General features: G+C 40.3%; 1 protein-coding gene across 2 annotated transcripts in view; it reads left to right on the top strand.

The window, feature by feature from the left end:
* The first annotated feature begins 11577 nt into the window (after positions 1-11577).
* nsrp1 (nuclear speckle splicing regulatory protein 1) overlaps positions 11578-16702 on the top strand; it is a 39024-nt gene continuing 33899 nt past the window's right edge. For both annotated transcript variants that reach the window (XM_004911697.4, XM_031896667.1), the window contains exons 1-2: positions 11578-11682; positions 14664-14751. In XM_004911697.4, the coding sequence (XP_004911754.2) occupies positions 11681-11682; positions 14664-14751 (90 nt within the window). In that variant the 5' untranslated portion in view covers positions 11578-11680. The remainder of the gene's footprint in view (positions 11683-14663; positions 14752-16702) is intronic.

Here is a 16702-nt window from a genome sequence, read left to right on the forward strand (position 1 = left end):
AGATTGGTTGCCACCTCAGCCCTTTAGTACTGGCCACATATTTAATCCTTAGCCTGCATGGCTAGGTAGCAGTTAATTTAGATGCATGTTGCATGGCTGCACATAAATCAGTTCAGTCTGCAGTATGCATCTAAATGAGTTACAAATTAGCCATGCAGGATTTTGATTTCATATGTGACCGGTATTAAAGGGGTGAGGTGGCAACCCTACCCTTGGCTAGAAGCTGGAGCAGGAAGTGGTTACTACAACATTTCGGAGGCTTTTACATGGCGCTGAGCTATAATTCACAAATGCCCATGCACAGCCTACATAATTCTGGCCTGTGAGGAGGGAGGGGGAATGAGAGGAGGGCAATGACATTTAGGTCATTTAGGACATTTAAGTGCTGAATGGGAAGTTATTGACAATATATATATATATAGACAATATTTGATTGACAGATCTGATATTTAAATACAGTACATTTATAATAGGCACTGATGTTTTAATAAAACAAAGAATTTGTGTTTTATGTTAAATTTGCAAGGGCTTTTTATGTGTGGGTGGCAGGACCCCTTACAGTTACACACAAAAGATACAACTATTTAATTGTTTATTTGGCTACGATCTGGTAAACCCCAAATTACACAGTTACTCACTTTCTCTCAGGCTGCACTCTTGCTTATTAGTGGAGGAGATATTCCAGTACTTCACTTACACAATAATAAGAGACCAGTGGTTCTAAAGTTGCTAAAAGTTTGACTACACCTGTCACTCTGGTGATATCCCCTGGGGTACTGATCCAACTTTCGCTCCTCTTTGGGCTTTAGGATGCTCCTCCCACTAGCTCTCTCTTTCTCATGCTTCCAATGACAATAATCTTATACTGATACTGGCTAGTACCGCTGTCATGGTGCTTTCACCCAGACCAAATTCCTGTTTCTGCATTCAAAAGACCATGTAATTTAAGTCTTATTCTGTTAAATTCCAAACTAAGGAGCTAAATAATAAGTTAAACAATTCAAAGGACCACAAAGAATACAAAGTAAAGAACAATTATACAAGGTTGCCCCCTATCCCCAATGGTCTTTGCCCTGGCAATTGAGGCACTGGCCATCTTAATTCAGGAGTTAACGGTGATAAAAGGGCTGAGACTACATCCTATAGAAGAAAAAGTTTTTTTTGTATGCGGATGACATGCTTATTTATCTGGCTAATGCCACCATGGCCCAGAGAGAACTATTGCGGGTGGTCTCAGCCTTCAGATCACTCTAAGGCCTCCAAGTAAACAAGAATAAATTTGTTATTTTTCAATAGATCCCCTTCCCTGTGTTCCACATACTGAGCAACTTCAGGTGGTATCCACTTTTAAATACCTAGGGATAATGGTTCATAAATATTTTACTAAATTTGAGACTCTTAACCACATACCAGTTGTACAGGGTCTGGTCTCTAGAATCCAGGTGTGTCAGGACTTCCCCCTCACTGTCCCAGGTAAGATACAACTATTCAAAATGTATTTCTCCCCAATTATGTCTTCCATAACTTCCTGTAATTTCCAGAGCCCAATGGTTTCATTATCTTAATAAAATTATCCGGGGGTTTCTCTGGGCTGATGCACACCCTCGCCTCAATATGAAAACCCTACAGGCCCCCAGTACTAAAGGGGGGCTGCCGCTACCAGACTTTAAACTTTACTGCTGGGTGAACCAGCTGTTCTGTGCTCACTGTGCTCACTCCTTTACAAGCATTAGCCAGACTCCCATACAGAGATCCCTCATTTCATTATCGCATTACTACTCCTATGCTTACAGTGATTATTGCCTTTCAAAAATCTGTACGATTGACACAAAAATCCCCACAAATAAGGTCTCCTCAAACTCCTTTATGGGGAAATTCCTCACTCACCCACTTTTCTGCAGTACCTGAGATTAGTCAATGGGCAGACAAAAGTATTAAAACATTGAACTACACTTTTAAAGAGGGAGACCCTTAGAGAGGAGTTTGAGTTACCCCAGCTGTGTATTTCTGTTATTTACAACTTAGACATGTATGTATGTATATCTTTATTTATAAAGCGCTACTTATGTACGCAGCGCTGTACAGTAGAATTCATTAATACAGACAGGGGGTTAAAGATAATGGATAAATACAAAAGATAATGGATAAATACAAAGTACAACAATAAATACAAATAAATACAAGGTGCAGTTGCAATAAGAGTCAGAAACACAAGATGAAGGAGGTCCCTGCCCCGTAGAGCTTACAATCTATATGGGAGGGGTAACTAACAGACACAAATGGGCAAATGTAAGTGCTGTAGGTCACAGTGGGTGACATTACAGTATAAGTTCCCAGATCAGGTGCTGGGTTAGTGCTCCAATGCCCAATTTCCTACAAGACCTTTACGTCTTCCCGAGAAAAATATCTACACAGAACTGATTGTATATTGACCATGGCAATGTACCCCTTATCCCTTAGCTAAAATAAAAAGGAAATGGCAAAGTGATATACCAGATCTCAAGGATAAAATGTGGGACGATGCCCTAGAGCAAGCTCTCAGAAATAACATTGTCAGTCAGAGACAGGTTCATTCAAATCAAGTTTATAAACCGTGCCTCCCTAACACACCACAGACTTGCCAAATTGTACCCCCAAATGTCAGATATCTGCCCCAAATGTGCTTTGTCTGTAGGCTCTTTCTTTCACGTTTTCTGGGAATGCCCGGCCATTCAAAACTTTGCTGTCCTTTCCCAACATTCTTTCGCCAAAGGTATGTTTGCTGGGGGTGCTAGCAAACCAACGTCTGGGCTACTTGCTAAAATGGAAGTCTACTGTAGATCCTTCCCTCACCTTTTGGAAGAAATTAATTAATGATGTGCTACCTAAACAAGAATTGGTATGCATGTCCAGAGGTTGTCCTGATGAGTTCAACGCGGTGTTGGACCCATGGTTAAAAGTACAGTCTTAATGAACGTGCCAGGCTCACATAAACCTTATATAATTCTTCTATTTTCTAATCTTTCTCTATCCCTTTACTGGTGTTGTTAAAATGTTAAAACCTTAAATAAAAACTTATAAAAAAAAGAACAATTATAAATTGTCTTACACCTGTCTATATATCCCTAGGCTTCTTCTCACAAGGGGCACTTACTGCTACTATGCTTGGTTACAGAGGTGTCTATTGTACTACATCCCAACATCACTATACATGAAATAAGCTAATGGCAACTCACATTTGGCAAAAGGTTTCCTGTCCATCTATCCAGTGCATGTTTTATGAAAAACAATATGGCATATAAAGAGCCATGCTTTGCAACTGACAGCTAAAAGATGATTCATCTGATGGATCTGCCAAGCATAACGCTAAGAACAGCTCCCATATGGGAATTGTGCTGTCAAACAGTCAGATATCAGGATGTATTCTTATCTAAATGTACACAAAGATGATTTATTTTGCTATTAATGCTTGTTTTTGGCCAACAGCAGTGTTTCTAAACCTGGGGGCCCCACATGTTGCAGACTACAACTCCCAGCATGCTTTAACCCTTGATTATATGATAAAGGATTCAGCAACATAGGGGCCCCAAGTTTAAGACACACCACTTGATAGGAAATAGCACAGCACAGAATACATGAAACTGTATTGTAGATATGAATACAAATGTACTAGCAATGATACCCAGTCACTAAACCTTAATGAGGGGTAAGCAATGCCCTACAGGAGCTATACTCCTTTTGTTTCTGGAAATTACAATTATTTCAAGATACAGTATACATGGCCAATCTTAGCCCTTATTTGGCACCTTCATTAATTTTTAGGGTGAAGACACACAGAGCTACTAGTAGCAGCTACTCATGGCTAATAAAATAGACAATGCTGATCATTTACTGATAACTATATCTATGTGTGTTTTTTCAGAGGCAATTCTCAGTATTGTCTATGACAGGGTATTTTCTGTCTTTTAGTAGCCATGATAACTAGCTGCTACTAAGTAGCCCTGTGTGTCTTCACCCTTATGATGCCTGTGTTGCTCTCCAAGTTTTTTTACATTTGACTGTGGCTCACGAGTAAGAAAGGTTGGGGACCCCTGGTCTAAAGAATATTTCCTGGTACTTTAGAGACTTTAGCCTATAGCTCTCCAGAGGTTGCTTAATGAAATTTCCTTATTTACTTAAGCTCAAGTTTATGGGTGTAGCAATAGTCACACAGACACAGCAGCTACTGGGGTGTCTGCAAATTACGGGAGTCAGCTAGGCCCTGACTGATATGTGGTTTATATATACTATCATGTGGAAGCTGTTGGGAATGGTAAACACTAAAAAGTCTTTGTTGTCTGGCTCACTACTTGTTGGGCCCTGCTATTACACTGCAATTTTGATAAAAAGAATTGTGGGAGAACTACATGGAGATTTGTGTTTGTTTAGTGGACTTTGCACTGGATTGGCAAATTATCCTTATAGTGTAAAAATAAGTGTTTGCTTTATAAACCTTTAGTAACAGGAGGTAATGTTCCTATAGAAGCTGCTGTTTGTACTGCTTTAGTGAAAATATCCCCAACTATCCCAGCAGCACTATGCACTGTAGGAAGTCAGCCAATGCCCATCTTGGGGACAGGCAGCCAACAACTTTATGGACCTCACAGGGAACTTCAGTTTACGAAGGAACAGCTATAATTGGCTACCCACATCCTACTGTACATTTGGGTGGAACCACAGGGACATGCCCACCATTCCTTTGTAACACACAGAGATGACAGAGGATATATGGTGAACTCCAATAAAGTTGTTTTTTTAAGGTTTAACTCTTTATTTTTGTCAATTATATCATTCATGGAAACCTGTGTGTTAAAAAAAAAAATAATATAATATCCCTTTTCATGAGGATTATATCAGGGTTTTATTTAGGTCCGGTGCTCCCCTTGGCACTGAACCTCTGCCTGCCTCCTTCTCTCGCTGTTTGGAGCAATTGCAGTTCAGTCTGTGCATAAACAAATTGCAGTAGTGCTCTGGTACTTACTTTTCTCCCTCCACTGAATTTAAGTTTTGGGTGGCCAGCTTAGGTGTGTGTATATTACACACACACACATATATATATGACCTTATGTAATATCCAGATTATTTATATATATATATATATATATATATATAAACTTGTGTCTAACGTTTCGGCTGCCATTGCAGCCTTTGACAAAGGCTGCAATGGCAGCCGAAACGTTAGACACAAGTTTTTGAATAAATTTCTTTCTACAAGACCTGTGAGTGCGGTTCCCGGCTATTTTTTGTTCTATTTTTCCATATTGGACTGCACCCAGGCAACGTTGATTTTGTATTGTGAGTGCCGGTTATTAGACTTTGTGTATATATATATATATATATATAGCGTATATATGTATAGCGTATAGATATATGTATTCTAAAAGTGACCTTACACAGGCCAATAAAAACTGCAGACGATCTGAGCCAACAGCTTAATGAACCATGTTTGGGGCCCTCAGACTGATATCTGGGCGAAAATTTGCCAGATGTCGATTGGGCAGGTCTAAAAATCCCATCAGGTGAGGAGCACATGGTTAGGCCCTGGATCATTCCAATATGACCCACTTCAAGGTGGGCATATCGGAGAAAGATCGGCTTGATTGGCAACCTCCTGAAACAAGTAGATCTTCACATGTATGGTCCAGAGGTGTATTTAGGTTTGGTGCCGGCCAAGGCACCGGACCTAAATACGCCCCTACATTGTGCGGGTGACACCACGTACACCATGCACGACATCACACGCACCAAGATAGCTAAAGTGACATCATGTGCATCCCAACCCTCCTACCCCCATCTCTGTCAACGGAAATACACAGCGGAGGGCATTTTTTTTTATTAAAAAAAAGTAAATACATGCACTGGTATGGTCACCTTTCACCAAGCTCTGAATAATTATTTCTATAACATATTTAATACCTAAGACTTTTTTTTGTGTGTGTATATATATATATATATATATATATATATATATATATAATTCCACTTTCATTTTGTGTCCACATTACAAAGGCCAAACAAAAAAAAAAAAAATTAGGGAAAAAGTCAAAATAAAAATCCATCCATATCCCACAGCAGTTTAACCTAACTGATCTCAGTGGTGATGCAGCTAAGGAAACCAAACTTTGCAGAGTTTTCCTTCCCTCTCAACATATGCCCATTAATCAACAAGACAATACAAAAATAAATAGCTGAAAGGCTGTAGTTTATAGACAGAATAATTATTTATTCCCTGGTACGTGTGTGTCCATCTTGAGCCTTAACTCCCAGAGGCTCCCTCTAGATGACGTCAGGAGAGAGTTCTGTTTCATCAAGATGAATTAATAAAACAACCAAACTGAAAAGGAATTGTGGGTGCCAGATTATTTATACACTCTTCACGGATTTCATTTAGGAATCAATGACTTTGACTACTTTGAATACTTGACCCCCCTAAAACCTATGCTTAAACCAAAAGTATTACCACTATGTGAGGTAACCAGTTAATAAAGAACATTCTTATTTTGTTAAGTTTTGGTTTGTTCCATTCTTTCCTCAGCTTTATTATGGAGCTTCCGCGGGAGGCCCCTGTTAATAAGCAGGAAGATGCCAGATGTGTTGCTTCTGTATTGGAAAAAAGCACAAATTACACACTGGCAGCTTCCTTTTACATGCTTGTTTCCCTCCATGCCAGAGCTGTTTTTAACATTTTTTCAGGGTACCCCAATAGTTACAGAATTAGCTTCAGGAAGAGTCTTCAGTCAGTAAGATGTCGGCCAGGTACGCTGCTGCGCTTCTCTGCATTTTTAGCTAGCGGTTAGCGATAGGGACAGAGTGTAAACGTAAAAACTATGTGATAAGGGAGAGGCGAGGGGGGGGGGTCTAGGCAGTGATAGTTAAAGGGGGCTTTTAGCGCCTGGGGGTATAGTTCTCCTTTAAAGGTGAACCACCCCTTTAACCCTAAAGTTAAAACAAAAGAAAAAAAAATGAAAACAATAATGTTATAATAGACTATTATCTGTGAAATAGGACACATGTAACATATTGTCAGAGTCAGTTCAATTTCGCTGACTTCAGGTATCCAAAATTGCTTCAGACTCCAAATCCACATCTTTAAAAAAAATAGGGCTTTTTACTCTGCATGCATTGGCCCCTGGGTGGCAAAGTCGGAGAAGAGGATCAATCCGTGGTGCTCGCTGTCTATTAAAGGGGTGAGACGGTAACCCCACTAAATCCAGTGTCCTTAGCACAGGCCCTCAGGTGAATATATGGTAACTAGAGCCCTGCCCACATATTAGAACTGAATGGCACAGCTGCACTGTTGGTGGCTGTCACTTCCTATCTCTGATCAGCAAACAGTAGCAATGACACTGGAAGTAGACCTGTTCCTCTCATATTCCTGGTTGGTAATTAGGGTTGCCATCTTTGCCAGGCTTTAAACCCAAACAAAGGGGCACGCGGCACGAGATCAGCACCGTGTGTTGCTGACGTCATCACACAAACTGCAGATGACTGTGTGATGACATTGTTACACTGGGTTGAAGTGACTACGCTTTTCCTTCTCCTTTAAAAGGTTTTGACCCAGACAGCCCCTTAAAAACAAGGCTTTCCGGGTCAAAACCAGACAGGTGGCAACCAGCGCCAGATTTAAAATCCGAGCGCCCGGAGGCCACCCAACTCAACCGCCCCCCCGCGCATGCGCAACTCGCCCAGAGCACGCATGCGCAACTCACCCCCCCCCAGCACACGCATGCGCATTTTTGCGGGCGCCGATATGAACACATACGGAGCAGCGGGGAGAGGTCCCTGCTGCTCCGTATGGGAGCAGAACTTCGGTGCGGCATGCCGCCCCTAAATGTTTGCCACCCTAGGCCCGGGCCTTTGTGGCCTCGCCACAAATCCGGGCCTGGTGGCAACCATATTGGTAACTGCTGCCAGAGAGTAAGGATCAGGACAAGAGGCCAGGCATGGCAGCTGCCAACCTTACTTCACAGCTCTGTCTACACATTAAACCCCTACAACTACATATGAATTTATAATTTTTGTTCAAATATATTCAAATACAGTTTCTTTACAGTAAGTATATTACGATAACATCTTCATATTTACATTAATTGGAAAGATTTGAGAAAATCTTGGTTATAATCCTATAGGGGAAGTACATTGCCTGTACTGACAGCTCTTTTATAACATGCGGGATGGGACTGGAAAGCCCCCTGCACCTGAGTCAGCATACCCTACTGTTCCTTATATTAGATAACTATGGAAATGGGAAAAAAACACAACAGGAACTGCTATAGTAATTAAACTAGTGAAATTCAATAGCAAGTAAAGATTCCCCTCATTCCGGAAAACGCATATTAGAACAAGATTATAGTAATAAAATCAAATCAATGCTATGGGAATGATACAGAGAGAAAGATTCCATGTTTCCAACAGGAATGAATTACTAGAAGGATTTTAAAACAACAAAGGGAAAGCTTTAAATCTAATAAAATGTTGTCAAACTGAGGGAAATTGGGACCTTGTACTTAGATGTATGAGAACCAAGCAAAAAACACATTTTTGTGAGATGAGGGATTTAAGACCGAAGCAAGGAAATTGGGTTATGTACACATGGAAGAATCAAATGATCTTAAGGAATTACAAACAAATAAGAACTTGATTATAAAACTAACTGCCCAATAGAGTGGGGAGCTGTAATGGTTAATGGCAGTCAAGCAAAAAGCGGTGGTTCACCTTGAAGTTAAAGGGATACTGCCATGATTTTTATGGGGTACTTTTTATTTCTAAATTACCCTGTTTACATAGCAAATAATTCACTCTACCATTTAAAATCTTATTCTTGAGCCAACAAATGTATTTTTTAGCTGTAATATTGGTGTGTAGGTGCCATCTCAGTGCATTGTGCCTGAGTCTGAGCTTTCAGAAGGAGCCAGTGCTACACATTAGAACTGCTTTCAGGTAACCTATTTTTTCCTCTACTCCCATGTAACTGGAGGAGTCCCAAGCCAGACTTGGATTTCTTACTATTGAGTGCTATTCTGATATCTACTGGGAGCTGCTATCTTGCTCCCTTCCCATTGTTCTGCTGATCGGCTGCTGGGGGGGGGGGGTTATAACACTCCAACTTGCACAAGTCACATGGCTGTGGCACCCTTGGAAATTAAGAATATGGCTAGCACCGTGTTAAATTTCAAAATTAAATATAAAAAAAATCTGTTTGCATTTTTCAAAAACAAATTTCAATGCAGGATTCTGCGGGAGAAGCTCTATTAACTGATGCGTTTGGAAGAAAACCCAGTATTCCTTTAACCTTTAATATGTTATTTAATGTCCTATTTTTTTTAGCAACTTGCAACCTACAATTGGACTTTGTTATTCATTTCTGTTTAGATTTAGAATTTTTTGCCCTCCTTTTCTACATCTGTCTAGATTTGAATTGTATCTACCATAATGGATACAGGACTTAAACCGACATAGGCAAGATAGCCCCTGTCGAACAGCATACCTCCCAACATTTAAAAAATATAAAAAGGGACAAAAAAGATCACACCCATTTTTTTGCGACCACACCCCCTAAATACCACTCCCATTTGACTAAATTTGGCAGGTTATTTAAAGTTTGAACACATTTCTGGGGGTTTTGGGGTCTTGTATTCAGGGCTGTGGAGTCGGTAGATAAATTCTCCGACTCCGACTCCTCAGTTTCTGATACTTCCGACTCCGACTCCTCTGTTTTTAATATGCTAATGTATTTTATACATTCATACAGTCAATGAAAAGCATGCTTCATGGTCACTCAACGGTTCGTTTATGCACTGCGTGCATTGGGCTTTATTCTTATAGCAGAGAAGTAATTAATTATGACTGTTTGTGAATTGGGACATTTAAACTTGCTTTATTTATTTATTTTTTATTCCCATTTAAATTTAGTAGGAGTCAGTTCATTTTTTGCTGACTCCGACTCCAGGTACCAAAAATTGCCTCCGACTCCTCGACTCCGACTCCACAGCCCTGCTTGTTTTATGTGTTATTACAGTTTTGCTAAAAAAGGTGAAATTGCCCTTTAAGCTGCAAGTCTGTTCCCCCAAGAGACCTGTTTAGCTTATTAGTTACAATTGTATCTAAGTGCAGGCATTACTTGTTAACTTTTCTGGGCTCTCTGCTTTTTTAACTAAGTTTGAGAAATATTGTATCTTTTTTAGCATTCAGTGCGGTTCACTGTAGGAGATCAAAGGAAAATGAGGGACTTTTCAGTAAGAATCTGGGACTGCGGGTTGTCAAAATTGGGACTGTCCTGCAAAAATCAGGACAGCTGGGAGGTACGGAACAGTAAGTTTAGAAGTTACTGTCAGTGCTTAGTAATTTGTATTTTACTGCATTTCAGCTACAACACTGAAGCCTGATGCTGAGTTAGAAGTTGTATTTATATAGCGCTGTATTCATATTGTACAGAGATTGTGCACCTAGCCCAAGTTTGCACAGAAAGGCTTTCTTTTTTGGTCAGATTGGGAGAAGGGGCAGGTACTGTTGGTAACCAGGGAAACATGTCTGGCAGCCTCAGAAGCCATTGTAAACAACCCCCCCCAAAAAAAAAAAAAAAAATTATCGTTGCTACCCATTAGATTCACCTAAATTAGCCCATATGTTGTCCCATAAGGCTGATGCCACACGTGGCATTTTTACGCTGCGTTTTTTCTCAGCCTAAAAATGCCGCACAAGCCACACAGCCCGACTATGGCGTTTTTCAGCCTAGTACTGGTGACGTAGCAAATCCCGTTTCCATGGTGCTAATAGTGCAAAATAGTAAAAAAACGCAGCGTATTTCCGCTAGGTCTGGCAGCTGCCTTTGTGTATACATAGGAATAGCTTGCTGTGCAAATACTGGCGTATTTCAGCCAACGCTTGAAAAATCCACGGTAAGGCATTTTCTAGCGTATTTACGCATTGTGTGGTTTGCTTCCAGTCTTTACAAGTTATTTCTATGGATGATGATATCAGGCATTTTTCAGCCGCTGAGAGAATTAGAAAATACGCAGCGTAAAAACGCCACGTGTGGCATCAGCCTAAATGGTGAAAACGCCCTTTTGGTGCCCAGGAACTGACAGGGAACCTGCACACATTGGCATCAGCTGAGGAAACAAAGAGTAAAAAAATTACTTTTGGTCAATTTCACACATTTTTTTCTGTCCCTTGTTTTCACAAAAATACTCAGACCCTCAAAGGGGCTCTTACGCAAAATAGGAGAAGATACTCTGATGACGGCTGGTACTGTCGGAAACCAGGAAAAAAAACTCTTCAGCTCCCAGAGCTCTCAGAAGAAACTATAAATGACTTCCAAGAAAATATTGGGGGCTAAGTTGGCGGAGTACATGGAAGGGAAGTAACACAAAATAAAAGTCTTTCTTCCTTTTTTTTCTCTGACAAAACTAGAGATGCGAGAGGGAAAACTACTAACTTGCTAGCTTGCGAATCTACCCCCGCCCACTAGCGCCCTCCCCCTGTGGAACACTGTTACGCCGAGTTACGCCGGCTCCGCTTTTCGCTTCAATAAAACTAATACGTGCCGCGTCACTGCGCTTACGTGAATTCGTGACGCCATAATCTCGCGTGATTAGACCGGAGGCGTCGAGATTTTCTGTCAGACAGGGGAAAGTAGCGAGCAATTAGCAGCTTTGCAGGAATGTAAGTAGGGATCGGGGCTGCAGACTGCGTTAAGAATATCGGTACTGTTATACAGTATACACTTACTTGGTGTAGCCGCCCCCTCCTCTCGCTGCAGACTTGTGAGAGGACGGTGGGAGCTATGGTGCCTGCAGGTTCTCTCCCCCACACAGCTGTCTGTATTGCTATTTTTGCCAAAGGAATGTTAGTCTCGGTAGAGCTGGAACGGGATTGGATAGGCTAGAGGGTGAAGTTTGAACTTCCGGGGCTAAAACTTCATTATAAGCATATGAATGTATGACATGTATATAGTGCCTCAGGCACTGGGCCAGCGTTGTATGGTACTGTTCTAATGAGTACTGGTGTGTATGTGTCCGGAGCTTACCTGACTGGGAATGCCTCTTGCCATTTTACCCACCGTGTGCTCCCTTCCATCACTTTTCCAGCTTCTGTTTGTCTCTAGCATTCGGCTGTAGGAATTACATGTTACAGCGCATGTTACAGCACATGTTACTGTTGCATTTCACTCAAGCTCCAACATCCTGCACCTCATTGGAACCTGATCTGTGCAGTAAGAAACCTGCCTAAAAAGGAGTTAATAAAGCTCTTGTACCTTAAAGTTTAGCTCAAGGGGAGCAAGGACTGCTTCTTATTAAATCTGTACATTTTCCAGCAATGCCAGTGGTTTAATTTTAAGACTATTGTATTAAAGGAACAGTAACACCAAAAAAAAATAATCTGTATAAAAGTAATTACGTTTTAATGTACTGTTGCCCTGCAGCAGTACAACTGATGTATTTGCTTTATTGTTATTATTATTAACATTTATTTATAAAGTGCCAACATATTCCGCAGCGCTGTACAATAAGTGGGTTTCATACATTGGACATACAGAGTAACATATAAAGCAATCAGTAACCGATACAAGAGGTGAAGAGAGCCCTGCCCAAAAGAGCTTACAATCTAGAAACATTACTATAGTTTAGTAAACTATAGTAAACTAACAAAGCTGCTTTGTAAGCAAGGAGGCAGCCATTCAAAGGAGAGAAGGCACAGGTTACATAGTAGATAACAGATAAAACACCATTGTATTGTACAGAACTTATCTGTTATCTCCTATGTAACCTGTGCCTTTTTTCCAGCTTGAATGGCTGCCTCCGTGGCTACACAGCAGCTTTTTTTATATAAACTGTAGTAGCCTTTGTGTAGTAAACATGTAATTTTACCAGTGAAGGGTAACAGGGCATTGTGTTATAATTACTTTAAGACACTTTAATTTTTTTGGTGTTAGGGCTCTGGCACACGGGGAGATTAGTTGCCTGCGACAAATCTCCCTGTTTGCGGGCAACTAATCTCCCCGAGTTGCCATCCCACCGGCGCGATTTCGGCAAATCGCCGAAAATGCCTCGCGAGGCAACTTCGGCGATTTGCCGAAATCGCATGCACAGCGTGTGCCATCCCACCGGCGACTTACATTGTCGCCGGTGGGATGGCAATTCGACAAATCTCCCTGTTCGCGGGCAACTAATCTCCCCGTGTGCCAGAGCCCTTACTGTTCCTATAATGATAATAAGTGAAAGGGCAAGCAATCTTATCTCAAATAGATGTAGCTCAGGGAATATTTAGTTGTTTTATAACTAGTGACCAATGATAAATAGACCTCATGGGTGAAAACTCCTTTCAGTCTTTGTGAATATATATGTTTCTCTGTAATACCCAATAAGTTAATAAGCATCACAAATGAAGCAAGGGATGCGTACATGGAAATAATTGCAGTTATAGGCCTTGGACTTTCAGGTAAACTACCTGGACTTGGTGTATTTACTTTTAATCTTCCTTATAAAGCAGCTTTGGTTGGATCAATGGTAGAATAATTTGAAAAGGAGTTATCTATAAAGTCTGCTTTTGCAAACACAGTGCCTCATTCTTTCATGCTTGTATGCAGGGTTTGGGTTGTGGGTTGGTGCAGGCACACATTTGGGTTGTGGGTATTGATCCAGCAAATTATAACCAGTTTTCTAACTGCAGTTTTTTTTGCAGTTATACAGTCATTAAACTCCTTTGGTGAAGTTTTATCCCCTTTTTTTATCCTCTATATATTACACCAGTTTTTGGGGCAGGGATGGGTCAGGAGTTAACCAGTCTCAGTTATTCAATTGAGTTGTTCACCTTCCAAACACTTCTTCCAGTTCAGCTGGTTTCAGGCAGAACATCAGAAATAACGACCTTTGTTTTTTATTTTTGACTATTTTTACTAAAATTGAAGTTTAAACTTTAGGCTGCAGTCACATGTGATGTACTGTCCAATTCTCTCCACCTGCGTTTGTAGGCAGGGGTAGAGATGCGGATTTGCTCTCATCAAGCAAAAGCATGCATTTGCAGCTGATATCTGCTCCATGTAGCTGAACTCAGGCCTGTGCCTGTCAGTGCAGCTACACGGAATTGCGAATGACAGCAATCTACTAAAACACCAGAGACAGGATCAATAAGGGCACAGTCACACATGGTACATCATCCACTTCTCTCCGCCAGTGATTTTTAAGTTAATAAATCATGGCAGAATCCCTTTAATAGTATGTAACTAATATATGTTGCTTAATGTCAAGTTCAGTAGCTGTCTTATTTATCCAATTTGCCTTCATTGCTGTGTTTTTATGGGTTAGATAGCATATTTAGACCATCTCATATTCATATTATGTTTGCTTGTATTTTTTATATAGTTAAAGGACAATTTTTCCACAAATCTACATTTATTGATAATAATGTCTGATTCTTCCTCTGATCTTTCCTTGCAAATATAAGATTACAAGGAAGTGCATGAGATGGGTCTGCTGTACACCTTCCTACAGCAGGCCTGTTCTTGCTTCTAACTAGAAATGTGCCATAATAACTAAACTCTTTTCAGTGCTCTTGTGAGTACCTCTAATGTTACCTTGATAACCCAAGGTATATTTATTTTCTTTACAAGAAATAAGTGACTAATTGATATTTCATCTTTGCAGGTATGGGCTTATTTTGCCCAAGAAACTTCTGCAGAAAAATGTCACTAGGCCAAAGCATTCAGCTTTTGCAGATGACTCTGATGACGAGGTAAGAAAAAAACATTTTCATTAACTCAGCTCTGTGTATCGGCCCCTTGTTATTGTTTTGGGACAGAGGCAGAGAAACTTCATGAAGTCAGTGCCATGCCTTGTGTTGCAAACAAACATGTGCAGCTCAGACAAAAGTAAAGTTGAAATGCTGGTAATTTTATGTCAATATTTTAGCCAGTGGAGAGGAGAAGTAACATTCTTACACTATCCCCCCCCCCCCCCAAAGCCCTTTTCACACCCTTTATGCACGCCTACCTGCTTCTTTTGCCATCCCATATTCTGTTTTTAAAATTCCATTTTTCTCATAGTTTGCAGACACCATCCTAAAGTGAAAGCTTACAGAAGAAAAAAATTTAATGGGGTACTACAACCCCTTTTTAACATTAGTTTAATGAATAGAGCTTGCTCTGAACATACTTTTTGTCTGTTGTTTTGATTAAGAAATAACTATAGTTTTTAAAACTAAAGCCATGTGCATAACGATCTGCTCTCTCAAAGCCTAACAATGGCACCAGCCTTAGGGGAATGGATGGGTTTATAATAGAACACTTTTTATATAAACCGGTAGGATGGCATTTTGTATTTGCAGAAGCAAAATGGGGAATACCCCACAGGGTATTATCTGTAAATATGTGTACCCTCTTTTCTAGTTACCAGCATTTATGTCTTAATGCAATGTGACACCTTACAGAAAAGAGATTTTTATTTAAATCTAAACAGAAATGGATCTCAGAAAGGATGTATATACAGTTAGTAATAATAGTAACAGTTTGTTGAATTTATATACAAATGTGTAGGCAAAACCCACTGTAGTCACAGAAACACTAATAATAACATTGTTATAGTGCGTAAGCTATGGCACTTTGTAAGCCTTTAATGTGCCAGCTGCTCAAGTAATCCGGAACTGATTTCCTTACCCCCAAAACTAATTCAGACCTTGTGGATAGTAAAAAATGTGTTTATACCATTTAATGTATGAACATAGTTACCTTTTTATTTCAGCCTCACTCTGGCACAGTGTATGCAAAATGGTGCCAGGAACATCACTTGGCAGTACACTTAGCTCTGTGCAAGACAGATTTGCATTGTACTAGGGGCCACCAATGTCAGTTGGCACAGTAATTCAGTACATGAGCATGGAAAAATGTTACCTTTTCACCAGCTGTGATAGTTTTTTGTGAATATTACCTTTTTGGTATATTTACTTTTTTAAGTTACTTATTCTTCCACTAAACAACCATACGGTAATACTTTCTTTAACTAGCGTAATTAGCAGACCCTGCAAGAGCAGGGGGTCTCAGGGCGGAGAGAACGGTTTCAGAGGGTTGTATGATTCCAGCTTCCCTGCTTTATGCTATCCTCTGGAGGGGGGCAGCAGGCAGAGTTGGGGCTTAGTACACCCAGGGAAGCAGATAAGGCCAGTGGGGTGCGGGTCTAGACATATATTTTGATGGAGGGGGCTGTTTCAACAGTGTTCTGCCACGGTTTTAATATTTTCCTTGCTCATTAATCAATTTGAGTTTTCATGACCTTGAATATCAACATTTTCAAGATAGCAAGATACAACAAACATGAAACAATAGAAAGTTTAATCTCTCCAACTTATAATACCAAGATGCCACTGAAATCATTGGGTGCAATATAACCATTTATGACCACTGGCACAGTTGCACTCATGCAAATTTCTCCTTAGTCAGTTGCATTAAAACCCCATTCATTAAAGGTACCTGCTGTAAAGGGTGCTCCTTTTACTTATGTTTTGAATTGTGTGCAGTGAAGCATCTATTGTTGAATGGGTGCTGAATATTCAAGTTTTGACTCCTCAAACAGTGCATGGATTCGAAAAAACTTGCTGTGGATGTTGGAATATAATTTATTATTATTTACTTGAAATAAAACCATTTTAGTGCGCTCAGTACTTCATAAATTTGTCTCTAAATGTAAGGTTT

Source organism: Xenopus tropicalis, chromosome 2 (assembly GCF_000004195.4).
Source record: "Xenopus tropicalis strain Nigerian chromosome 2, UCB_Xtro_10.0, whole genome shotgun sequence".
In the NCBI taxonomy this organism is placed as follows: domain Eukaryota; kingdom Metazoa; phylum Chordata; class Amphibia; order Anura; family Pipidae; genus Xenopus; species Xenopus tropicalis.